The sequence below is a fragment of the Peromyscus eremicus genome, chromosome 18, assembly GCF_949786415.1.
Source record: "Peromyscus eremicus chromosome 18, PerEre_H2_v1, whole genome shotgun sequence".
Classification (NCBI taxonomy): Eukaryota; Metazoa; Chordata; class Mammalia; order Rodentia; family Cricetidae; genus Peromyscus; species Peromyscus eremicus.
Window position 1 is genome coordinate 4,098,766 of NC_081434.1, and position 26,954 is coordinate 4,125,719.

The following is a 26,954-nucleotide window of genomic DNA, read 5'->3' on the forward strand; positions in this document are numbered from 1 at the left end:
TTTAATCGCACCTGAAAAACTACAAACTCACGTTTTGACTTCACTTACTGATTTAACTATCTATGTTGACATTTTCAACCGGGGTTTCTAATCCTGATTCCCATGCCAGGCGCCATACTTAAAAGGTGATGCCAGATGACTCACTGATTAAGAGCAGACTCTGCTCTGGAGAGGACCCTAGTTCAGTTCCCAGCACACACATCCAACAGCTGATAACTGATCCAGGAGATCTAGTGCCCCCTTTTGGACTCCAAGGATACCTGCACTCACATGTGCACAAATCCACGAAAAATAAAAACGAGACCTCAATGGCATATTTCCAATTCCTATTATCCTCACAAGAAGTCTTATTACATAACTCAGCATCCACAGTTCTCAGGCCTGCCAACCGATGAGCACTGTCAGAATTCTAGTCCACAGAACATAACCAAAGCTCTAAGTAACTTCTTTTGAATCCCGGCAGTCAGGGTAGCAAAGGCAACAGAGAGTAAAGTGTGTTGTAAGGATGCTTGAGGGCTTGGTAGTTTAATGGGCTGCCTAGCAAGCAAGAAGCTCTGGGTTCCACCCCCAGCTCCAAAACAAACAAACAAACAAACAAACAAACAAACACTTGAGATTTAGAAGTGGAAACAAGTTAATTTAAAGATGCCTTCTTTATTATGCCCTGAAAAGGGTATTCAAAGTTTGCTTCTAAGAGGTACGTGCTAGTTCATATAAATCAGTGATTCTCAACCTTCTTAATGCTGCAATACAGTTCCTCATGTTGTGGTGACCCCCAGCCATGAAATTATTTCATTGCTAATTCATAGCTGTAATGTTGCTACTGTTATGAATCTTAATGTAAACATCTGACAGGCATGATATCTGATATACAACACCCGAAAGGGGTCCACTGATTGGGAATCACTGACACAGATAGTACCTGCCGCTCTTACACACATACATGGGAATGATGGGAATGATGCTGACATTCACTTACAAGGAGAGCTGTCTAATATTTGCTGACACTGGTCCCAGGTTTGGAATGGCCTCCAGTTCATTGTTATTCAGCTTCCTAAGAATGCCAAAAGGAACAGAAAAGGCTAATTAGGTCATCTGAAATCCAAAGATGTGAAAACAACTGTATATTATTTAAAGACCTAGCCCGCCCACTTAAAAGTTCGAAGGAAGGTCTCTATAATCCAAAGGTTCACCCCGTGAAATGGTCTGAGGGGGGGAAACAATTCATGCAACCCTCAAATAGGAATTGACTGGGACTCACACTTCTCGAAGGTTTTGGAGGTGGCTCAGGGAACTTGTCTGGATAGAAGATAACCTGTTGTGACTGAGGTCCCTGGAAGAAAACAAAAAGTGGTATTACAAGCAGTTTCGTAAAAGCTACTAATATCACTTAGTGATGTGCCAGGCAGAGCAGGGTTCTGAACTCTCTCTCTCTCAACACCAGTGGCAAGAAGAGAAATAATCGGACCACTCTGTCCACAGACTAAATGGCAACCAAATGCCAAACTCCAAACGACAAACTCTGAGGGCAAATTTAGTTTAAGAGGCTGGCAGATTCAAATACTCGAAGCCCACAAGCATTTTAAGAGCTGTTTCTTTGGCACATGGTGAACAGACCTTTTATGAACTGTAGCTTGCTTCAGCCTCTCATCTCTCTCCCCACCCTCCACTCGATACAATGACATCATAGACTATGAAAAGTAGCTAATTAGACAGGTTACTGCAACAAGGACTCCGAAGAAACGTTTTGATTATCACAAAATTAAGTAGCAATGTCCTTACGGCAGTGAATGAGAACAGAGGTTGGGCATCCATGGGTAGTTATTTTAGCTATTTGTTTCTCTGCGTTAGTTAAGGGACTAGATTACTAATACAGGGTGTGTTCGTGTGTGTGTGTGTGTGTGTGTGTGTGTGTGTGTGTGTGTGCAATCGCACACGCCCCTGAATGTACATGCTCAAAGGGATACACCCTCTCCTCTAAGAACTCTTCGAATTTCAATATCCAATAATGCAGCACACCATTTAAACCACACCAACCATCTAATAACGCAGGGCAAGCGGTACAAACATTTTGGTCGCTAAAAGAAACGTGCTTCTTACTCAATTGTTGTAAAACTTAACAACAATTCCCACAGGCGTCCAAGTACTAAAAGTAACCAACCTCTAGCCACACAGTGCTCTGGGTTAGGAAGTCCACCCAGCATCACGATTTGAAAAAAGGAAAACACAATCCAACAAATGTTTCAACATCCCATCTACACGCCTCCAAAGTTGTACAAGGAAGACAAAATGGTTGGAACAGTCACTAGGAACAAGGTTCAAGCCCAGTGTGGCTGGAAGCTCCCCTTCTGGAAAAGGCAAGCTAGTTGATCCTCAGCTAATGCCTCGGTGTTGAAAATGAAGACTTTTAAATCACCAAAGTTTTAGATACCTAAAGTTAGCTGCTGACAAGCACGAACCACGCTACCTCCATCAGAATGCCCTCCCACAAACAGGAGAAAAATAGCAATCGCACACCCAGAGAAACACTGTTGCTGCTTGCTCAATCCACAACTGGAAATGAAGGACCCTGTCATTCTCCCTGCTTTTTGTTTCGAGAGTAAGCCCTGATTTCTGTGTTTCACCCTAAAAGAAAATTTAAAAAAAGGAACTCGCAAAGATTTTATTCAAGCTCTGTTTGCCTAGAGACCTACCCGACAGTAACAGACATGAGCAGATTTGTTCTGGTGGAGTTATAACATGAAGGGGGGTGAGGGTGGGGTGGGGGGGAATCTGGCTCCCATTTCAACTATAAAAATCCTGCAATTACAACCACTGCTGTGCACGCTCACCACGCTGGCTGGAGCCAGACACTTTCCCCTCACAGTCCAGCCCAAGTCCATCTGGAGTTCATCAAGGAAGCAGAGAGCCCAAGAACTCACGTTAGCAGTCAGACAAAAACCTGCGTGCCTTTAGCACCCCAGACAGTCACAGATTGCCCACATGGTTGAAAACACAACCCAGAAAGGAGCCTTCCACCTGGGGCTTCAGCCTCACTCCACGGGACAGTCATTTGGACCTACTTAACTCAAGAATGCTGAGCCTGCCCCCACCCACCATTGTTTCCTGTGTTTGAAAAGCATGGGGAGGGGGGCAATCTGGTATTTACATTTCATCCAGTTGATTTTCTTTTAAATTAAAAGAAAAGAAAAGCTCCTTGTAAGGATTATTATTTCACAGGGAATCCTGGGAGAAACGAGATGTGGGGGCTCAAAGTTTCCCACCAGTCATGGGATGAGGTCCCCCTCCCCAGCCCCCCCCCCCCCCAACAAAAGGTCTTTAAACTGGGAACAGCCTGCAGCCCAGTGTACATTCTGGGGACACTGGTTTCATGTCTTCCAGCAGGAGCTGGCAGCCACACGTATTTCAATTCTGGCCAATGCTTCCATCCTGAGATCTGTATACTATTAAAACCATATTATATGTGGGAGACGAAAAGAAAAAAAATTCTTAAGTGACTTTTACTGCTAAATACTTAAAGCCATGGAACTTTTAATTTACCTAAACTTAGATTTTTTTTTTTTACAGTAATATACATTTCAGAAGTAATTACCTTCTTTTCAGGGGATGCCACATTTTCCTACATCTTCCCTCTATTATTTTTATGGATGGAACACTGAGAGATTCCGGACATAAAACGCCAGTGTTTCCTTGAACCCAGGACAGAAACCATTCCATGGGAGGGCAGATTGATTGTTATGTGAAGTTCCATAAAAGAACATCTTTCCCCGGGAAACTTTTTTTTTTACAAGATTTGCTGTGATGAGGCCAATACATGGGTTGGGCAAGGCGTTAACTATTTACCCAGAAAGCCACTGGGCAAAGGCTTGGAAAAAAAAAAAGAAAAGAAAAGAAAAACCAACCCTGTGTATGGTAGAGTCGCTTTATCAAGTGAATGAGCATATGTGAGAACTATTGATTTTACAGCACTTGGTGCTATCTAGTGTTTTCTCCTTTTTAAACATTTGGAAATCTGGCTTCCGGCTCAAATTTGAAAACGCAAAGACAGCGGTGTGTCTCAACCCCACAGGGGCCTGCCAAGCTGCTAACTCAGCAGAAATATGGAAAGCCGAAAAACAAAAAGGCAAGCTTGTAGCTGTTTTAAAACACGGCTCCAAAGCGACTCATAAATCAGCCTGCCAGGCTCAAGTTTGGGTCTGGAAAATATAGACGAACAGCTGTGGAAACCATAAGGACTATTACTCCCTCCCCACCCCCAGCTGCAGTCAGCTCCAGAAGATTCCTAACAGGCCAACACCGAAGAAGTCACACACCGGCACAAACTACCTTTCGGACTTTCGCCTCAGCCCTGTTAAGAGCTCAAACATGTCCACGTGATAAGATGCATCCTCTGAAATCCCAGCTAGAATCTAATAACACTGGAGGTTCCAGTTGGCAATCAAACCATTTCCCCCCCTTTGGCTAAATCCCATATTTTAACAAGCCCTCCTCTTTGGGTTTAGAGCTCCAAAAGCACAAAGGTTTTCCAGCGAGGCTCCGAGCAGTGACTTTTTTTTAACGGCCACTTTCATTAAAGGACTGCAGGTTCGTTCTCAAAGCAGGAGCAAGCACAGTGTTATTATTGTTCAGCTCCAACTATTCAGCTTTCCACTCAAGGCGCTCCTGTGGCAATAAATGACAACTGGATAAAGTGGGGACGGGGACACACACACACACACACACACACACACACACGCACACACACACACACAGCACAGACGTTCATAACTTGCACGTTCAACAAAGAGAACAAAAGGCCCACAGCATACTTTCCTAAACTTTCTCATCAACTGTTCCAAAGACAAACTTTTGCTCTTTTAATGACCCAAGGAAAGGAGAGCTGTTCCGAACAAGACACACTTTTCTACTCACTCCCTGGTCGTGGAAGTGAGGTCTACTTAAGAGCTTTTGGAATTATGTAAGATTTAACTAGCAGCAACTCACACCTCCTACTGCAATCCACCAAATAACAGGGGGAGGAACTCAATGGCACGTTGCTTTTTTGCTCTTCTCTGAGGTGAAGAACAGACCTCTAGGGCTTTGAGGACAAACAAAAGAAACCCTGACAATAAAGAACTTAAGACCACATGGTCTGGTGACACCTAGGAAGATGGTCAGAAGTCACAGGAGTACAAGAACGGGAGGGAAGGCTGTCCAGATGAGAGGTCACAGCAGGACCTCTGAAAACAGACTAAGTGCTTATTTATACAAGTGGGATGTATTTTCACATACATTTAAGGAATGTGGACTTGTATTGAGACAATTTACTACTGGCGGAAATGTAATTAAAGGCTGTGCTAACCAAATAAACTGTAATTTGTTAGTGTGCCACCAAATTATCTGCAAAACAAAATCCTAATTAGGTCAGCTCTCTTTAAGAACGTTTAAATAGGTATTGAATCCCCCTTTCGATTCAGCTCTACTTCCAATCCAGGTCCGCACAGTTCTCCGAAATGCCTCTAGATTCCAAAACACAATACTGTGTACTGACAGCATTTAATGGGCCACCTGTCATTGAGGAACTAAAGTCAGACTGAGTAAGCATTTCTAAAGGCACTCCAGGGAAGCACCGTCTGAGTTTTCTCTCTTATCCCTCTGCTATCCATAGGTGTCCACCTCCAGGCATTCACATGTTCCATATGTTGTCAATGGAGCCATTCTGCTTCCCGTGAATGCGGCAGCGCGACCCCCCCACCCCCAAGAGGCAATTGAATGGAATTAGCCACAACTAATTGAAAGTCTTCCTGCTTTAGGCTCAAGTCTTTATCTTCCCTTTCACGAGTAATAAAAGCTGCTACATCAGACATTCCATAATCAGCCATTAAATATCAATCCAATTCTCGTTAATTCTATTTCCTTATTAAACTCCTTCTTAAAACAAGGCGTTTTGTTTGATGGTCAACAGTTTATAGCTGATGAAAGAATTTAGGTTGGCACACTGGTTAAAAAACAAAACAAAACACGACTTCTTAAGCCGCCTGACCATCAACTATTGTCAAGACCTTCGACGATTGTTTAAGAGCTGAGAATTTCCACTAGGCCTAAATTTAGGAATCTTAAATATGAAGTGCAATCTGATTTTTCTTTTAAGCAGGACAACTGTTTTTTTTTTTAATACAACTTTTGATTTTTTTTATTTTCACTTATCTATTTATCTATTTTGCTTATGGCTTAACCACCCCCTCCAATTTTAACATAATAATTAGGGGTTGGGAGAGAATAAGGAGGGTTGACATTTGTAAAAACTCGCTTTTCCAAGTAAATTACATTTTCTTCTGTGTTCTTCCACACAGTTGGCAGTGACTTCAGGCTTTCAGACCTCTCAGCTTAAAATTCGCCCAACAGCACTCAGCGCGGGCCCTCAACCTTCACAGCGCTGCTGGAGGAGGTGTCGGTTCTGAAAACCCACTTCCTCCCCCTGCTTATCTACAGATCAGACTTCGCACCCAACTTCTCACCGGAACCGAGACGCATTACAAAGTGGCCCGGGAGGGAGGCTGATGGTCTGCTAATGTGAAATTAAGCACAGGAAGAAGAAAGGTCTGTGCGCCACAGCTTGAGGAGGGGGTTCTACGTGAAAGGTGCGCAAGAAGTGACTGGGGACAGGCAGGGACTCTAAACTACTGGGAAGCCAAGGTTGGGCCGGTTTCCCCAAATAATAAACTCAGAAGAAAACATGCAAAATCCGGGGATCTCGCAGACTGGCTCCTGCGGTCGCGGGCGTCTGGTCCTCTGGCCCGGGAGTGGCGAGCCAAGCGCCCACCTGCGCGGACGCAGAGGGAGACTTGAATTCCCCCAAGGGGCTCCACTCGCCGCCTGAGCGCAGTGCACACTGCACCCTGTGCCCAGGCCTTGGGCAGACTCCGCTGGTCCCCGCACCCCTCGGTGGGGCCGTCCCCTCCATCCCACGGGAATGATACTGATACTCACAGCCGGGCGACCCAGGCCGGGAGAGGATCAGGAAGGCGAACGAGCCGCCGGCGGCTGCAGTCTAGCAGGTCCCCGAGGCAGTGGCAGGCGGCTGGGCACGGGCGCCGTGCAGCATCCTCCGAGGGCTGCCCCGGCGCCCCGTGGCCTCCGCGCCCCGCCGGGCCTGTGCGCCCCAGCCCCGCGCACAGCAGCAGCCCCAGTGCCGCCGCCGCGGCCGCTCGGAGCCTGGGAGCACCCATCGCCGCGCTCCCCGCCGCCTCCGGTCGGCCCGGAGCTCCGCAGCCTCGTGCCAACTCTCTCCCTCCTCCCCTCCCCCGACGAGCACCGAACTCCCGGGACCCGGCTGGACACGCCGATCGCGGCCGCGTGCTCCTCGCCCGCTCAGGGTCGGCACCGAAGGCCTCGCATGCCCGCGCGCAGCGGGAGAGCCAGCAGCGAAGGACGGCCAGCCGCGGCGCGGGCAGCCCGAGCGGCGTCCGAGAGCTCGATCGCCTGCAGAGAAACTTTTCCGCCTGCGGCAGGCGGGCGGGCGGGCGGCGGGGGCGCGAAGTCCCGGCGCGGCGGAGCGGCGAGGCGGGGCGCGGAGGCGGGCGCTCGCCCATTGGCTCGCCGGGGCACCCGCGGCCACGTGACAATAACAAGGCTCCAACCCTCCCCGGCCGGCGCCGAGGAGAAAGTGGAGCTGAGATTGTAGGAAATTCCGAGTTACATTTTCCAGCGTCTGCAGCCAGAAGTCTCCGCTATGTCCTGGGAACCGTAGATCAGATGGAATGGAAGCGGGGAAAGCGAGCCAGCGGAGGACTGAGCTCGCTTGCTGCTCAGATGTGGAGTGACTTGGAGAAACTTTAGGGAGTACAGTTAAAGAGGTTTTGGTGTGAGGGAGCGTTTCAATTCCAAGCGAAAAGAACTGTGTCGATTATTTTACTATTCGCGGATGAAACAGTGGCTTTGATGGGGGAAAAACAGTTTTAATATTAATACCAGTAGGGTCTTTTTATGCCCACAAATCGGATATACATACATACATAGCCTGGCCCCGCAACCCTGGAAGACAGAGGCAGGCGGATCTGTGAGTTCCAGGCCAGCAGGACAACACACTGAGACCCTTTCTCAAATGTCTGTCTGTCTGTATATATGTATGCATGCGTGTGTGTATATATGTATACGCAGACAGACAAGACACCATATGATTTTGAATCCGGTAGCTTGGTTTACAATGGCTGGAGCTGGAGGAAATAATCTTTTAATAAACCCGAGTTAGCAATCAGATTTCCTCCAATAGCTAAGAGCAATGATATTACACTACGACCTTGGCAGAAAAAAAAAAAAAATACATGTACCTTGGTCTACCTGGTTTTGGGGTGATGACAGATTTTGAATGAAAAGGTTATCAGAACTAAACATACTTGCCCGTCTGTGGGGTTTATTGGGGCAGTGGAATCAAACTACAAGACTTCCCAGTGAAAGTCTTGTCTGGACACTCCTGCAGGTAACCTGGGCAGCAAGGTGTTGAAAGTGATGGAGACCTCGGAGATGCTTGGCTATCCCCTCCTCGGGGGGGAAAAGTAAGAGGCTCTAAAGAGATATCTAATACTTTGTGGGGTGGCATGAACTAATTTGAAGGCTCCATTTCTCTGGGCTGTGTGCTGCATGGTTTCTGCCCATGCTTGTCTGTGGCTGGTGCTGCTTAACATGCTAATGATGCGCAATTGAAATAGCTGGTGGCGATGAGACTTGAACCCCATGCCCATTGGTTCCCACTGTAGCAAATCACCTGTGTGAGCACTGCTGTTCTTGGGGAAATGGAAGACTCTAACGCTGATGCACCCTAGTTTAGGTAAGATCTTTCCATCTGCCTGTAGCTCTGTCACACTTTAGAACCGTAGACAAGAAATAGTTACAATTACAGGGCCTCCGTGTAGAATTGTGTTCACTGCAATGGGGCTATGGATTTTCCCAGGCTAATGTTGCTTGAGTAATTTACATAAGGGAAACCAGGTTTGCTACACTGAAGTTTCTAAACACTAGGGAGATCTCAGTACACTCATGCTGGTGCTATTATGTGACATGACTGCCTCCACATGCTTCTGAGATGTCAGAGACAATCAGAAGTCTGTCATCATTTTGGCAATATAGGGCTCACTTTTCCTGTGTACACTCAATTTCACTTTCTTTGTGAATTAAATTTGTACTTCAGTATGTGTATTTACATCTCACCCTGGTTTCCAGTCCAGAACTTTCTCCTAAATAGCGCGCGCACGCACACACACACACACACACACACACACACACACTTTTACCAACCACCCACAGGTCACCTCACGTTGGGTATTCAAATGTGACGTGTCTAGAATCGTGTTTCAGCATCCCCGAAGTTCACTCATTTTCCTCCTGTGTCCACTGTCTCCAACAAGGTTGCTTCACTCCAACCAGGTGACTACTCCAGACCCTTTAGTTGACTCTGATCCCCTAGCCTGCAAATTCTCCCGATTCACTGCAAAGCTGTGTCATTTGCTCTTTTGTCCTGACACCTCTTCGATGTCCAGATCACTCTGTCCCTCCTCAGCTTGGTCCGTTTGCCCGTCTGCTTTGGAATCCCTCCTAAACAGGCTTCCCTAAGCTCTGCTTAACTCCCCCACCCTCCATGCACTCCCTCTGCATTCACTGGGTCGAGTTTCTTAATCAGCTAGTTGGGAATACAATCAAAGTTTAATCAGTCTTCCCTCTATCAGCTCCTTGGAAAAGTCCCTGTCATGCTCTGTCCTCTCTGCCACACCTACTGACTGTGGCCTAGGCCTCCTCTGAAGGCCACCAGTTCCTCCCTATTATACTCTTTTGCCTGTGTGCCCCTGACAGTTAGTAGCTATCTGATCCTCAGTCGGTCCAGACTGGTTTGTATTTATAATTACACAATTAAAATGCTTTGACTTAACCAAATAAATACGAGCACAACAAAAAGAAACACACTCACTGGGCAGTGGTGGTACACACCTTTAATCCCAGCATGCAGGAGGCAGAGGCAGGCGGATCTCTGTGAGTTCGAGGCCAGCCTGGGCTACAGAGTGAGTTCTAGGAAAGGCACCAAAGCTATGCAGAGAAACCCTTTCTCGAAAAACAAAAAAACAAAAAACAAGAAGAAGAAGAAGAAGAAGAAGAAGAAGAAGAAGAAGAAGAAGAAGAAGAAACACACTCATTTTTATGATAATGACTTGAGAACATGGGAAATATCCTTTACAGGTAACCGCTTAAGCAATGTTATCAAATTAGATTAGAAAAAAACAATTGTCCAAATGGGAAGGAGGCTTCTACTTCATTTTATGCTCCTGTAACAGAACACCTGATGCTAGGAAACTTATAGCAAGTAAGGTTGGCAATTCCAAGATTAGGGGTCCACATCTAGTGAGGCCCTTCCTGTTGTATCACTCCATGGCAGAAGACATGCAAGAGAGGAAGAGAGGATGAGGGAAAGGAAGGCAGTATTTATCCTTGTATTGGGAACCTGCTGCGGCCAGAATAGCATTGATCCAGTCATGAAGCCAGAGTCTTCAAGATGCTGTCAATGTCAACAACATTGCGTTGGGGTTGTGTCTGCAGGACACGAACATGGAGGGACACATTCTACCAATGGGGAGGGGGATTCTGAGTCTCTAGGAAAAGTCATCCCACAGATGTCTTCCCAGGCCTGTGTAAGATCCTGTTGTGGTTTAGAGTAGTCGCTGGGAACGCAGGGTCAGGCAGCAGCGGCGAAGGAGGCTTTGTGGGTGTGGTCTACTCCTGCACTGAAAGTCACGTGATGACTGAGGTAGAAGACTCGGCACGGAAAGGATTTGGAGTGTTGTCCATCTCGGTACATCCTTTAGTCACACGGTCAATAGAAAGAGTGGCTCTCCTGCACAGAAATGTAACGCAAGGCATTGCTTTTTACAAACGCACCAAGGCCTTCATCAAGCAAAGGCCGGAGAAAAGTTTTACTGGACACGTATCTACCTAGGATGACGGGGCCCAAATATGATCTGAAGTTCCCCACAGCTCTGGGTGGATTCCTTTGTATTCTGTAGGAAATAAAACTGAAAGCGAAGTCCCTGGGAAATTGATAAAGAGAAGCACCGAAGTACCGTGTTTTTTTTGTTTTGTTTTGTTTTGTTTTTTTTGACATGGTTGTCAAGGTTGAGAGGGAACCGTGGAGAGGGATTACGTCACAGAGGTTTGGCTCTGCTTTTCTGGGTGGCGGTGGTCAGTGCTACCACCCCAGTGGGAGCGCATTTTCTAAGCTGACAGTGGTTTGTTGCAAAGTTAGTTTGGCTCCCTTCCCCCCTCTTTCTCTCCTACACCTTCCCTCTTTCTGTTCTGCCTTTTACTATGGGATGATTACAACAGGAAGTCCTCCCCAGGTGTGGGTGCCTTGGGCTTGGACTTTGCAGCCTCAACAATGGTTAAGAAATACATCTTTGTTCTTTATAAATTACCAAGTCTCAAGGATTCTGTTATAGCGGCACAGAGATGAATGAAGAATTCTGTGGATTTCCCAAAATGAATAACAGAGACTCCTGAGGCTCCTTAGCCAATTGTTGATCCTCTCTGGTGAATGTCCTTTCCTATACGCATGCCTCACCTATGGCCGATTGAGTTGTTATGGCTCATGTCTAATCAATATAGCTTTAGGAATGAGGTAGTCACATCCATTCTGACTGGGAGTCACTTAAAATGAAATGAAGCGTTGGATTTCTTCCTTCTGAGAATCACAGTGTCACCAGGTAGTTAAAAATGAAAATCGCCTTTCCTGTGGAAAATGCATAAATCATACCGGTTTCTCATTTACACCTCCCTTCCCTCAGGGAACTAGAAGTCTGACTATTTCCCAAAGTGCCTCCTACTGCCCATTTTGTGACTAGTATGTCCCAGACCCGGTGGGTTGGGGTTTTTGTTGTTTTTATTGTTTTTTTTTTTTTTTTCCTCTTGCCTCTGACAAGCCTTTGACTTGGTTGGCTCATTACACACTCATTCATGCTCGCTCCTCTCTCTTTCCACCCCCCACCCCACCCCCCAACAAGTGAGAGACTTTCTTATCTTGAGTGCTGGCAAGGCCAATGACTCAGAGATAAGAGGTAATAGAGGTGCTAGGTTGTCAGTTTTAACATCCAGGGACAAGCATGAAGCTGAACTGCACAGCCCCTGCCTTATCGTTACAGTGAAGGACAGGGTTTGTGTACCTGTGAACTGTGAAAAGGGGGGAAAGATAAGCCCACGGAGAAAGAAAAAAAATGCAAAAGTCCCTGCTAGTGTTGCCAAAAGGAAATGCCCCTGCGTTCAGTCACCTGCTGGGGCTTCCCCCTCACTCCCTTTCCCCACACTCAGGCACACGCAAAATGCAGTTTCAAATAGAAAGCCCATCTTGCTCTACAAAGATCTGTGTCTGGAAAGAGGGAGCTGGCGACCCATCTGTTTTTCTCAAGTCCGCCGATTGTGAAATTATTTGAATTAAAAGCAAACACGGTTATCTGAACATTGACTTAGCTACAAATTAAATACATGCTGCTTTACATTGTACTTATTTCTCAAATCACCCTCTAGGAAGAATGTGTGCTCTGCAACTCATACTGTAGATAAAAGTGGATACCCAGGAAGTCAACTAGGCACCACCTATCCTGCGCTCCTGGGTGTCTGAAGATAGAACTGGGGAGGTGGGCAAAGGCAGTGGGCCCATTGTGCTCACCGGGTTCTCCTCAATGCAGCATCCTTTGCCAGCAAGGGCCCCTTAGGGGGTTTAGTCCTTCTGGTCCCTTCACTCTGCTCCTAACCCCCAGCAAGTCTCAGTCCTCAAAGTTCACTGGGACCTCCCTAGAGCAGCCCTTCTTTCTGGCGTGCAGAACACAGATGGGTGACAAAGTCACTGCCTGGGGCGGAAGTGGAGAGGTCAGAGGTGAGGTGCCATAGCTCTCCACACCCTGACGATTGCTCACTCCACTTTCCTCTTCTAGAAAAGGGCTCAAAAACAAGACTGTGCTTCACAGTAAAACTTCAGAACTTCAAGGTCCCATGTAAAGTCAGATTCCTAATATTAATATATAATGTGTTTTAATAAATATATAATAGTAATTATTAATAATATAGGATATATAATGTAATACATACTATAATATGAATAACTTAATAAAAATATAAAGCACATTATATAACATATAATTAGTTAGATAGATAGATAGATAGATAGATAGATAGATAGATAGATAGATAGATAGGTAGGTAGGTAGATAGATAGATAGATAGGTAGGTAGATAGATAGATAGATAGATAGATAGATAGATAGATAAGTAGATAGATAGATAGATAGATAGATAGATAGATAGATAGATAGATAGATAGATAGGTAGATACATAGATAGATAGATAGGTAGATAAATAGATAGATAGATAGATAGATAGATAGATAGATAGATAGATAGATAGATGGATGGATAGAGTGTCTGTTTGTGTATGTGCACCATGAGCATGTAGTACCTGCAGAAGTCATGAAGCATCAAATTCTCTGGGACTAGACTTGTAGACAGCTGTGAGCTACCTGGGGTAGGGAGGGCGCTGGGAACCTGGGTCCTCTGCAAGAGCAGTAAGTGCTCTTAACCACTGAGCCATCTCTCCAGCTGGAGCCATACCCTGTAACTTCCAAGTTGTCACCCTCTTTTCATTGTTTGGAGAGGTCAGATGGGTGAGCCACAGAAACCATTTGCTGCTGGAAGAATTTACTAATGAGGGTGCTGGAATTCACTGATGTTCCGGCTGTTAAATGATAATGAAATGGAGAAGGAAAAAAAAAAGGTATTTTTGTGACCTCTCATAAGGTCCTAAATCTATGTGTTATGGTAGCATACTGTATGAATTTTATTGGGAATTGTATTATGCCATCTGAAGAAGTTTTGCATTAGCTCAGTTTGCTTTGATATATGCCATGAGGTCAAAAAGAATCACTAAGCATATTTCCTGAAAAGGATTCCTGTGTGCCTCTTGGTGATAGACCCCCAGACTCAGGGTACTACCTTCTCAGGTCGGCACGCTAAGAACCCAGACTCCGGTCCAGTTGATGCAACAGCAAGAAGTTTATTGATGCGACTGTACAGTCGGGCTCCTCTTGTCCTGAGAGCAAGAGTCGTGCCTACTGCAGCCACATGGGTACTTTTAAAGGAAAAACCCACAAAAGCCATAAGATTACAATTCCCATACAATTTCACTTCGATTGATTTATGTCTAGAGGCTAATTTCATAAGATCATGGCCTGATCCCAGGGTGGGTACAGTCATGTCCGCATGCACATTTTTCCCCGAAACCTCAAGGGGTTATCAGGGTGGGAGTGGAGTTTACACAAAGGTCACAGTGGTCCTTCCTGGAACACCTGCAACTATCCCAGTCACAGTTGAGCGCATTTCTTAACAGAGATCTCTTTACATTGTTACATTGCTGCAGGGGTGGTTGAATAATGGCTGAGTCAGGTTGCCCTTGGAACTAATTTTCTTTTTAGTTCCTTATTCTCCTGGGGCTTGAGGGGGTGGGGTGGGGGGTGGGGGTGTAAGCCTGAAGGGTTAGGGTCTTTCATTCGGACCTTCCTGTAAAATGTTTTTCTCCTACATCTTGGATGAACAGTTAGTCTACACAATTCTAAGAATTAATTTGCATTCCCAAATCATGGGCGTGTTCATAAATGGTTTATTTATTGCTTTTCCATACAGCTGCATCCTCTTCACCATTTTACATTTACTCAGGCCTATCTGGTTACTAAGGTGACTTTATTCTCAGGAACAAGTGCCCTGTATTACACTCAGCTTCCGTTCCTAAACACGAGGATGCATACTATCACACTGTCCCTGTGCGTGACCAGTCCCAGGGATCCCCACAGTAGAAGGAGCAAACATATTCCCACAAGTTGTCCGCTGACCTCCACACTGGCTTACACACACACACACACACACACACACACACACACACACACACACACTTCGTGTGGGAATCACGGTGGACCAGTCTTTACTCACTCAGATGTGGGTGCACTAAAAGATAACTGCTCCTGCCCAGACCCCATCTTTTCTTTAACTGTATTCTCACACCCCAACAAAGCTCTGCTTTTCTGTTTGCAGACGGACACCCACAGCAATCTCGTTCTGATTAATTGAAAAGTGGTTTATTTTATCCTGAAAATAAACAGAAAGCCAATGTTGTTTTACAGAAGGATGTATTATGGTAACTTTTAGCTTATCACGGGGACCAATCAATACCAGAGATAAACCAACAGAGTCAATGGCGGCAGGCTTTCTGTGCTTGCTCCGGACTCCACCATCCACTTTACTAACTGAGAGAGTCTCTGGATCTGCAGCCACCCGCCCGCTCTGCTCTGTCTTTATAACTCCATCAGATGCTCTGAGGACAGTAGCTTAGGCTTTAGGGACCAGATGGTTCTTAGTTTCATATTTTCAAGCAGAATAATGTTTTCTTCCTTGCTTTGTTTGAGACATGGTCTCAGGACATAGCCAAGGTAACCCCCCAAGGTCACACTCCCCCACCTTAGCCTCCTGACTGCAGGATCTAAGGGAGTGTCCCACCACAGCCAGTGAAAATGTCCTCATGGGACGAGAACTCTTGTCGCAGAAAAGCTAAGGAGTCTCCACTGGTATTTGGAGCCAGGGAAAGTTTCTTCCTATAAGTACCTTGAGACATACCTCGTGCCTAGCACATGCTGCTTGCTTAAGAGCTGTGGACTTACCCGTGTATGGGCACATGTTCTGAAATAAACAGAAAGACAGGGAGAAAAAGAGTGAGCAGATGAACACGAATCTGAGTGCCCATATCGTGATAGCACAGCAGTGAGGGCTTCTCACACACAGAGTGTCTTAGAGAGTGACGTCAAGGATGCGCACAAGCGAAATCACAAAACTGCCAGTTTCCTTCCCCGCCTTAAAGATCAGAGGATAACTTTAATTTGGAGACAACTGCTTCCCACCAGCCGGGTTATAACCTCCCCTGTAACTCTTCTCCTCCATAACTGCTTAAAAATGGATGCAAATTGACCCACCATGCCAGGACTCCATGTGTTTTCTAGGTAACAAATAAATACTGGGTTCTTGTGTGTTACCATTACATCTGGTAGAAGTCCAACATATGATATATGATAAGTCAACCTGCCAATTTTAAACTAAGGGTGTGTGTGTGTGTGTGTGTGTGTGTGTGTGGTGTGATCAAATACAGTGAGGGTGGTTTTCTGGTTCGAAATGAAAGCATAAGCTCACTGTGTGTTTGAACTTTAAATATTTGAAGAAAAATAGCCCGGGTCAAAGGTAGGAATACATTCTTCATTAAAAGTTTTAAAACATTGCCGACTCCTATTTGGGTTGGATTAAAGCAAATCTTTAGCTTTGCAGTAACCTGGGTCAGGGCTGGCCTCCTCGTGGAGGGTATGGCTGTGTGCCCAGCAAACCCACTCTGCAGGAGAACTGCCCTGGTGGCCTCCTTCACAGGTGTTCTCTGCCATGCAGCTCAAGCCTCTCCTTGTGGGGTCTTCATGATTCACTGTTGAATTTCACCGAAGAGAGAAATTTTCCCAGGGAAAAAAGGCAACCGCAGTGGGCACCAGAAAACAGCCAGCCGGGTTCAGTGTCATGGGAAATCATTTCTTCTGTTCTGAATCCTTCAGCTACATGCATCTTGTAGCTGCGTCAGGTCATGTCCAGGACATCTTTCTGGGTCCTGCTTGGTTGCACTCCACCCAGTGTTTACTGGACTCCTCACTACAGAGTAGACATTCTTGGGTCAAGGAGGAAGTATGGGGGAGAGGAGTTATCCACAGTGGCCAACGGCTTGAGAGCCAATGTGGACAAGACCTTTGCTGTCTGATCCTTGCTAATTTTTTTGAGACAATACAGAGACCGTTTTCAAGTTAATTATTAGCTATAAAGTATAATCTACAATCTAGGAACCTAAGCACCTCTTCCCTCAGCACACAAGGTGTGCTCAAGGGCTGTAGGTGGGTGCATGCTTTGAAATGACAGAAAGAGAAGGGAAAAAAAAACTGAGAAAATGAACGTGAACCTGAGTATCAAGTCTGAAGTGTGATGCGTGGATTTTTTTTTTTTTTTTTTTAGGAAAAAAAAAGCACAGATCTCTTAACGGGAGAGCTAGGGCATTTATGCTGGCTCCATATCTCAGATATCGTGACGAGTAGAGCAATAAACATCGTGGGCAAGTATCCCTTTGCTATACCAACTTAAGAGTCCTTGGAGGCATTTACTCAGGAGCGGGTGGAGTTGGATCATTTTATAGACTCTTGTTCTTTGTGTTTTATTTTTCTAAAATGTGTTTTGCTTGTGCAAATTATTAGTTTGACGTTACTGTGATTCCTATTTGAGTTCCGAAGAAGAAACAGAGTGGTAGGCTCTGTGGTCCAGAGCCTGGGAGTACAGGCACAGGATCTACTAAAAATGGCCACATACTACATTTTAGACCCAGTGCTTGGCAATGTGTTCATATTTACTGAAACAAATACAAAATAAAAGGAAAAAAAACCCAAATTCTGTCGTGGAAGTTATAAAAGAAAGTTGGACAGCATTTTTACCATAAAAATATGAAAGAATAGGTCATACACCTATTATTTGCCAAATAATGATGGAATGTCTACTACCATGCAGATAGAAGAAGGGTGGGGAGATTGAGGTCCGTGGTAGGTCAGAGCTGCGTTCAAATCCCAAGTCATCTTTAGCAACTTTGCAATTGTTTCCAAGGCTCACTTTCTAGTCTTAACAATGGATGAATGTGTCTTAGTCACTGTTCTGTTGCTGGGACGAGACAACGTGACAAAGGAAACTCTTACAAAAGAAAGCATTCGACTGGGGCTCGCCCTTCAATGTCAGAGGTTTGATCCATCACCATCATGGTGGGGAGCACAGTGGTACACCAGGTAGACGTGATGCTGGAGAAGTAGCTGAGAGTTCTACATCCTGATTCACAGGTAGAGCAGCAGGGAGAGAGAGGGAGGGAGGAAGAGAGAGAGAGAGAGAGAGAGAGAGAGAGAGAGAGAGAGAGAGAGAGAGAGAGAGAGAGATCCCATCCCAAGCGACACACTTCCTTCAACAAGCCCACACCTCTGAATCCTTCTCAAATATTGACACATCCTGATTACTAAGCATTCAACTATATGAGCCTATGGGGACCATTCTTATTTAAACCACCACATGGTGTAAGGTTCTTGGTGGGACTTAATGTTTTCAATGTACTCATGATATTGCGTAGCACACCTTGTAAGTGGCAGACAACACAAATACAAGGATCTAAAAGATTTGTGAATAACCAGCCTTTAAACAAACATGGTAATTTTTTTCTTGACACTTTTCTTGGCCAGATTATAACTTTTTTACAAGTGGGGTGGTCAGCTGCCTGACCTCCCTCTGCTTTGCATGTCTCCCACTCCTGGGCAATGTATCCTTGACAGAGATAGGCACTGAACATCTACATCTTTTGTTTTTTTTCCAGGCAGGGTTTCTTTGTGTAGCCCTAGCTGTCCTGGAACTCACTCTGTAGACCAGGCTGGCCTTAAACTCACAGAGATCCACCTGCCTCTGCCTCCCGAGTGCTGGGATTAAAGATGTGCGCCACCACCTCCTGCCGACATCTACATCTTTAACCTAGTGATCAGCAGCAAAGAAAATGGGTAGATGCTGGGTGCATTTAAAATCTGAGTCTTCAGCTCTCTTCCATCCCCTCCTCTCTCTCCGTGAAACTCAAGAGTGGAAAAATACCAGAATGAATGAAAGGGAGGAACCAAGAGCTCTTGAGGGGGAAAAAGCAGGAACGTTCTTGCTTGGATGGAGCAATTTAAATCAACAACAGCCTTATCAGCTCACACCAAGTAGAGAAAGGCTGAGCTTCCCCGCATTATATTTTATAGAGTGCATTCAACCTTCAAAGGCTCAAAACTTTTCACCCCCATCTGCTAGTTAGAAGGGTAAAGTCATAACCATGTGAGTAGGGATTATTTTAGCATCTTTAAACTATGCATTGCCTTGGGAGAAAAACACATAGAGTTTTCAAGGTGAAACTTGAAATATTGGCTTCAAGTTATTAATTATATTTTTATGGCGATACTAACTCAATTTTACTTGGCTTTTGAATTATATTGTTTGATGCTTGGGGCTATACATGGCTACCATGAGAAACTGGCCTTAGAAATCTCTCAAAAGAAAATTTGAAAAAGAAGGGGGAAGGGACCTTGCTTCTCTCTGAAAATCTCTTTGGATATTTTCTCGAGCTCGTTGAGAAGCTTATCTGCTAGTTGCCATTTTTTGTAACATTTTAATAACAGTAAATTCTGAGTCATCAAGTTTTACCTGTTGCAAGTGGCCTTTCTGTGTTCTACGGACTATGAAGTGTAGCTTTTCAAAGACGTGGTTAGTCTTTCTGATCTTTCTGGAGACGGAGCCCTTTAATCCCTCCCAGTTACAATTTCTTTACATTCATTCTTATTTGGGTTTTCTGATGTCAATCTAAACAAACAAAGAGGAAAAAAAAGACCAAATGTATATATATACATACATATATATATACACACACACACACACATATATATATATATATATATATATATATATATATATATATATGTGGGATATCAGAATTTTTCTTGTTGAAGATTTTACTCAGTGGGAAAACCTAACACTATTTTGCCATTTTCTTCAAAGTAGAATGAAATAAATGTCAACTAAAGCCATGAGATTAAAGGAGTGGGTGAGGGATTTAAAATTTTTCAGTCTGGTAAACTTGATACAAAATGGCCTCTGAAACAAAGTAAATTATTTTAACGTATGTTTTGCTTTCGGGGAGTTTTGTAGATGGGATTCAACCTCAGTGTCTGTTTTCTGGGCTATGCATCACCCCAAGTGAGTCAAGAGGCTACAACGCCAATAAATTTTTTTTTTTTGGAGACACGAGCTGTGTGGCACAATGCATTGAGCTGTATTGCTCTTTACTTACACTATTTACTTTCTCTTTGTGATGAAAGATACAGGCATGTGACAGGCAGGAAACCCAAAGTATCTTAGTAAATAAAGCACAGAGCAGGAGTTGGGCCCAGGCTTATAAACTCCACAGCAGTGAGAGCGTATGACAGAGTCTGAATTTAACTTAAATACTCAAAATGATTAAGGCTTTGCTGGTGCCGTCCATACACTTGATTGAGAACTTCATACATCCAGCTCATAGGGAGTGGCACAATTAGGAGGTGTGTCTTTGTTGGAGTGGGCGTGGTCTTGTCGGAGGAAGTGTGTCACTGTGGGGGCGGGCTTTGAGGTTTCCTATGCTCAGGATACCTACTGCCCTGTGTCTCAGCTGAGTTCCTATTATTACCTACAAGATGTAGGACTCTCAGCTACTCCTCTAGAACCACGTCTGCCTGCACGGCGTCATGCCCCCCAACATGATGATAATGGACTGAACCTCTGAAAGTGTAGGCAAACCCCCTCAATGAAGTGTTCACCTTTGTAAGAGTTACCGTGGTCATAATGTCTCTTCACAGCAATATAAACCCTGACTAAGACAATCCTGTGCCAGTTTTTGACCCTCCCAATAGCACTGGGTAGTAATTACCATTATTATCAATATTTTACAGGTGAGGAACCTGAGTCCTTAGCTAAAGAAATTAGTCCAAAGCCACAAGCTAGGTAAATGAAGGGGACACGTTTTGAACTTGTTTTGGGGGTGGGGGTGGGGGAGCAGGTCTCACGCATCCCAGATTGGTTTTAGATTTCTATGTAGCTGTGGATGACCTTGAACGTGTGATTCTCCGACTTCCACTTCCTAAGTTGTGGGGTTACAGGGATGGAGGGCAACATTTTATTTGCAGAGTATTGGTTAGGAGACCCAGAGTTTAGTGCATGTTCGGCAAACACTTTACCAACTGAACCACATCCCCGGCCCTACATTTTGAACTTCTAAGCCTTTCCGGCGTGGTTCTATGGTGAAGGAAGACTTTCAGTGACTCTGGGTGGAGGAAGTTCTACTGAGAGATTGGACACGGGGTTCTCGTGTGCACAGGTGCTGGTATTGTTGGCCAGGTTGGGTGAAAGTTCTTCCGGCAGTGCCTGTGCCCTCCGAATGACCAATGGCATAACGAAAACCTGACAGGAAATGTTGCTCATTCGACAGATGATGGCCATGTTCTTTAACATACCACTTGTAAGCTCTAAATATATATTAAATTCCCCGTTGCCTTGGAGGTTCAGTGAGGATTCAGCATCATCGTTGTCCTCGATAATTCATTTTAGGGAACCTGTGCTCGTCATTGCTGCTGTGAGGTAATAATATAAGGTCTATGCAGTATCATGGAGAAAAAGGACAGAAATACTAATGGCATATGCAGAGTGTGGCGCCTTTATGTTACGTCTAGGATAAAGGCATTTTGACATGATTGAAGAGAAACCCAGCAAAATCCTATAAATAGTTGTGTCAAGGTGGATCGCATTTTCCCTTCTCTACTATGAGTTTTAAATCCTGTCGTGAAACTCATTTCACATGAGAAAACAATGAACTAGTAGGGAACCAGGTTTGAAGAGCCTCAGTGTATGGGAGAGACACTGCAGGCTGATGAAGGTACAGGAATTCTTGGCCCGCACACGTGGTTGCTAATCGACATCAACACCATGGAGGAGCTCATCAAGAGCACTCAGTTTTTTCAGAGTCATCTGGGTTCCTCAAGATAAGCAGATCTGCAGAAAAGATAACTGAGTTCCCGTTAGATACTGCTGTTGAGAGCTGCAGTGAGCTCAAGTACCCCATGCAGGGATGGGCTAGGACGAAATGGGAGAGCAGGAGGAGGGATTTTTTTGTTTTTGGGAAGAAAACAGGTTAAGCTTTTATATTGGGTTTGCTGCATGCTTAGTTTCCATTAGACAACTGGTAATTTTGTATGGACGGTTGGAACAGAAGGTAGAGGTCATGGTTATCAGGAGAGGAAGGGTCTGAGGTCACAAGTAGGAGTGTGTGGAGTCTCCGAGGAAATGATTCTAGAGAGAAAAACAGAGCCAGAGAATGAACCGCGAGACACTCAGGTAGGAGGTCTGAACTCCAGCAAGCCTGCATTGCCCTTCTTCGATGAGTCAGGGATATTGGAGATAATAGTCATGGAAAGTGAAGACTGTTTAAGCATCGAACTGAATTGGTTCAGGCTTAGGGAGGAAAGACATAAGGCTGGGTTTCGGGGGACAGGATGATGGGTGAGAGGAGTGAATTCGTGAAAGTCGTTCACGGAATGCAGAGGACAAGCACACGGAGGGAAATCTGTCTGGCTAGATGCAAGTGTCATGCGGCTGTGGTTCGTCCAGAGAGAAATAGCAAGGCAGAAAATGTCTGTGGAAAGAGCTCATGAGTAAGGTCGGGTGGGAAGACCAATGAGGTGGAAACCATACTGGGCTGGTGGGGGCAGGGTGCAATACCTCAGAAAGAATAGGTCAAACAGCATAAATGCCAAACCAGGGTCAGAATAAGGACCTAGAGGTGGCTGCGGGGAGGGTCCTTGGAAGAGAGATGAGACCTAAAGCTGAGTAGGAAGAATGAGATGCAGGAGACCGGCAACAATATAGACACAACACTCTCAAGGCTGCCAGTATCTACCTACTCACGATGTTCATGCTGTGTCTTTAGAACGCGGAAAGGAGTCAGAAAAGAAAAATTCTTAAAATACCTCACACTGGAGCTGACTAGGTAAAGCAGGTCCTCAGGAAGGTGTGTAGTATGGCGGGGTGGGGTGGGGTGGGGTGGGGGTGAGGAATGGGCACCCCGCTGGGCTGAGGAGACCTCACCGACAGGAGCCCTGACAGAAGAACTTTGCAAACACCCACTAAAGCCATTGTCCTCTCCCCTTGTTTCTCTGGAAACTGAAATCTGTGCTTTAACTACTCTGGCACTGGTCCACAACAATAATTAGCACTCCTCAAATTAATAAAGTTCCTTCACCTTTCGCCTCTGAGCTAGCTGTGGGAGTTACCCAGGTGAGGGACAGCTGATCGATTCCTCCGTGGAAGCTTGCCTGCCCTTCTGGCTCTGAAATCCCAGCCGATTTTCTCTGGGTTCTCCGGCAGTGCAGACTTCTGGACGTTTGCCATGAGGCCCCCGAGAGTGAAATTCCATGGGGCTTAGACTTTTAATCGTCCTGAGATACCCTCTGAATTTGGCAACAAAACCCATTTGGGTGTATTTTCTTTCTTTTGATTCTTTTTTTGATGGCTAACATGGGCTGTGATCCAGCTGTTTTATCTCAACTCATAAGGCAACAACAGAGGGAATAAAAAGTTAATTTCATTGATACATTGTAAATTACTTATGAATTATTTGTGTATAAATTGCCCCTATAATTTTATTTTTTAAATGAAATTTAAAAAAAAAACAAGGGCCAGTGGGTTGAAGCAACATGTTCATGGTCATAGGGACCATGAACAGCAGAGCAGGGGCGAGAACCTGTGTCATTGGAGGATCCTGAGTTACATGGTACATCAAACAAGCAGATGTCATTTCTTTCCTCCACTTCCGCTTTAAAAAGAACGGCATCTCTTGTCGTATGGCCTCAAGCAGTGGGCCTCGATGCTTGTGAAGGATATAATCTGGTCTGTCTGAAGGCCTTGCTACCTGACTATGTGACGGGCTCTGGCTGTCCAATGAATGAAATCCTGTTTCTGATTGCCTCAACTGTCATCTTCTAAACCAGCTGTAATTGGTTCATTTTGCAATTATCCCCTCTGTCAAGAGAATTAGTTGGAAGGGCTTCCTCAGCTTCTACATTTGCATGGTCCAACAAACCATGTCCTGAGCAATGCGTCAGCAATGAAGAACAAAAGTGAAATCAAACAAACCTACTTCAGAACTGGTATGTTATTTGTCCCAGAAGTTGGTTAGTTTTAGTTTTAAAAATTTAAATATAAAACATATGAGAGGGAAGGTGCTTTTGAAATGGAGCCTCTAAACCTTGCTTAGAAGAGGAGGGTCTGCCCATGTCAATTGAATTAAACGTGACACAGGATTCCCAGGGTAGAAATCTGAGCTTTTCGGAGAGCGTTAGGTGGTTGGGGTGAGGGAACAAATAAATGAGAGATTTGGAGAGCCATAGTTCTTATCAAGTCTTATTTACACTCCTGGGGGTGGCAGCTTGTAAAACAAATTAAGATGTGGCTCTGCTGCTCTCTGGCTCCTGTGGTAGCTTGCCAGCCCTCATCTGTGGTAATAACCCTACAGGGTTAAGTCTATGTAGATGACGTTTTTGGTTCAGAATGAGATTCTTTTCTTTCATGTGAGTGATATTTTTTGATGCAAGAGTAGAATTAAACAAAACAGTCAGTACCCACTGCTGGTGGTGTTATAGTAGGGGTATGTCTTTAAAGACCAGACATAAATAAAGTGTGTCCATTAGGAATGGGTGGCTCTGACTTTGACATTGATGTGGGTAGGAATAGGTTTAAATTATAGCTAAGCAGTTTGGGGGACCCTTCTTATTCTGCAAAGCTGAAGTCAAATGCCTTAACCGTCACACCTTATGCTCGAGGTTTGGCCTGTGCTTTTCATTTGCTGTGGATGACATTCTTGGGTATAAGCTTTGAGTTTCACCACCCATATACATAAAATAATAAAATAGTTAAAAACAGGTGTTAACAAAATAAATCGTATTTTAGAGTGTCTGTACTATGAGAGTAGCATGAACATTAAAATATAGTAACTAGTAAAAACAACAGTGGAATAATTATGAAAGCAGCCAGCACCTACCAAGAAAAATGGCAAAAATAATAGTGTGCTTTATCTTAACACCTTCATTTGATTGGCAACAAAGAATAGTATGGACGGGACTATTATTGTTCAGATGACTTAGACATGAATAGGTTTAAGAACTTAGCCCGGCAGAGAGTATTTGTGTATAAAAAGTCAAGGTATCTTTTACCGCTGAACATACATGCTCATGAATATTTAAATCATACTTCAGACACAGTACAGCTCCTTTCCCCTTCCACAAATGTGTAAGGATCTCCATGTCAATACTTCTTCATAAACGTAATTCCTCATAAACAGTTTAAAGCGGCTGCCTTATTTTTTTTTTTCTACTAGTTAGCTGTTTCCTATCGTAAGTCAGATGTTTATATCCTGTGCAGGGTTTTGATAGAATGATACTGCTATGGTGGATTTAGATCAGTTGTCAGCATAGCTTTCTCAGGATGGCTTTCTAGAAATAGAATTCCGATTTGCTCTGAGGACATCTTAATGTCAAACTTTTCTAAATGAAAATGCGTACAAGTCACTTTGGAAAAAAAAAATGGGTCTACACAGAGACTTCAAATCTTTAAAAGTCAGCTAATGGGAGTACCTATATTCTGGAAGCTTTTATGATGTGATGAGAGATGGCAGCAGGCACAGCCGTGGGGAAGCCTTTCACTGACGCTGGCCTGACCTTTGCTCATTCACAGGCCACTGCCCTATCTTTGTATGAACTCCTGGAGTTAATCCATATGCCGAGTGCCCATTGATTGCAGCTAAACTGGGTTCCCAGAGAAGCTTTTAGGGCAACACAGCAAGAAGGGAAATCAGGCCAGGGATTACAGAGCACGTGCAGATGCTTACAAAGCTCGGCATGAATTGTTGTTTTGAACCACATTTCTTATTGGTGTCTTTAGGACACGACAAGGAAAGGACAGAAGAGGAAACACAGTCCCCAAGGAACAGTTATCAGGAAGATGGGGATTTCCAGGTGCATCGTGAGGTAAAGGCAAGATGAAGCCACCACAAATGGCTTAACTCAGGGAGCAGAATCCAGTCCTGGTGATGTGAGTGGACCACACCTGACACCTTGGTGGCAGACAGCTCAGATGCTGAAAATATCTTGGTTATTTTTAATAGCCCATGTGCTGTTGCTGGTTTCTTGGTGAGTGTGTGTGTGTGTGTGTGTGTGTGTGTGTGTGTGTGTGTACAGGTGTGTACAGGTGTGTACCTGTGCTACAATACACGCATGGAGGTGAGGTCAGAATATAACAGGAGGGAGTCAGTTCTCTCCTTCCGTTGTGTGAATCCCAGGGATGGAACCCAGGCTAGGGCGGCAAGCGCCTTTCCTGGCTGACCCATCTTGCTGACCTTTCATCCTGACCTCAGCAATTCCAACCTCGAATCTCAGTTTTAGGTGCTGTCCACGTGACTCTTCTCATTCTCGGGTGCAGTTCGTAGAGTTTTCATTTTGTTCATTGTCCTTTCCTGTTCTTCAAAAGGTAGGAAATCACACACACACACACACACACACACACACACACACACTCAAGGGGGGGGGTGTAGAGAATTAGCCAATAGGCCCAGGGCCAAGGTGATACTTAAAAGTCCCTCTTCATTCCTTGTCTTCTCCAAGTGTTTTCAGTCTCCGCTGTCTTAGGCAGGCTCTCCCACCTGGGCACAGTCTTGGGCAGGCTCTCCCACCTGGGCACAGTCTTGGGCAGGCTCTCCCACCTGGGCACAGTCTTGGGCAGGCTCTCCCACCTGGGCACAGTCTTGGGCAGGCTCTCCCACCTGGGCACAGTCTTGGGCAGGCTCTCCCACCTGGGCACAGTCTTGGGTAGGCTCTCCCACCTGGGCACAGTCTTGGGTAGGCTCTCCCACCTGGGCACAGTCTTGGGTAGGCTCTCCCACCTGGGCACAGTCTTGGGTAGGCTCTCCCACCTGGGCACAGTCTTGGGTAGGCTCTCCCACCTGGGCACAGTCTTGGGCAGGCTCTCCCACCGAGGCACAGTCTTGGGTAGGCTCTCCCACCTGGGCACAGTCTTGGGTAGGCTCTCCCACCTGGGCACAGTCTTGGGCAGGCTCTTCTACCTGGGCAAAGTCTTGGGTAGGCTCTCCCACCTGGGCACAGTCTTGGGCAGGCTCTTCTACCTGGGCAAAGTCTTGGGTAGGCTCTCCCACCTGGGCACAATCTTGGGTAGGCTCTCCCACCTGGGCACAGTCTT

The 26,954-nt window shown here is 45.2% G+C and overlaps 1 protein-coding gene across 1 annotated transcript in view; it reads right to left on the reverse strand.

Annotated features, from left to right (window-relative positions):
- The window catches only part of Lrig3 (leucine rich repeats and immunoglobulin like domains 3), a 52,157-nt gene extending 44,949 nt beyond the window's left edge, over positions 1-7,208 (reverse strand). The window contains exons 1-3 of the mRNA XM_059245618.1: positions 6,970-7,208; positions 1,262-1,333; positions 980-1,054 (exon numbers count right to left, since the gene is read on the reverse strand). Coding sequence (XP_059101601.1) covers positions 980-1,054; positions 1,262-1,333; positions 6,970-7,208 — 386 coding nt within the window. The remainder of the gene's footprint in view (positions 1-979; positions 1,055-1,261; positions 1,334-6,969) is intronic.
- Between the last annotated feature and the right edge of the window lie 19,746 nt (positions 7,209-26,954).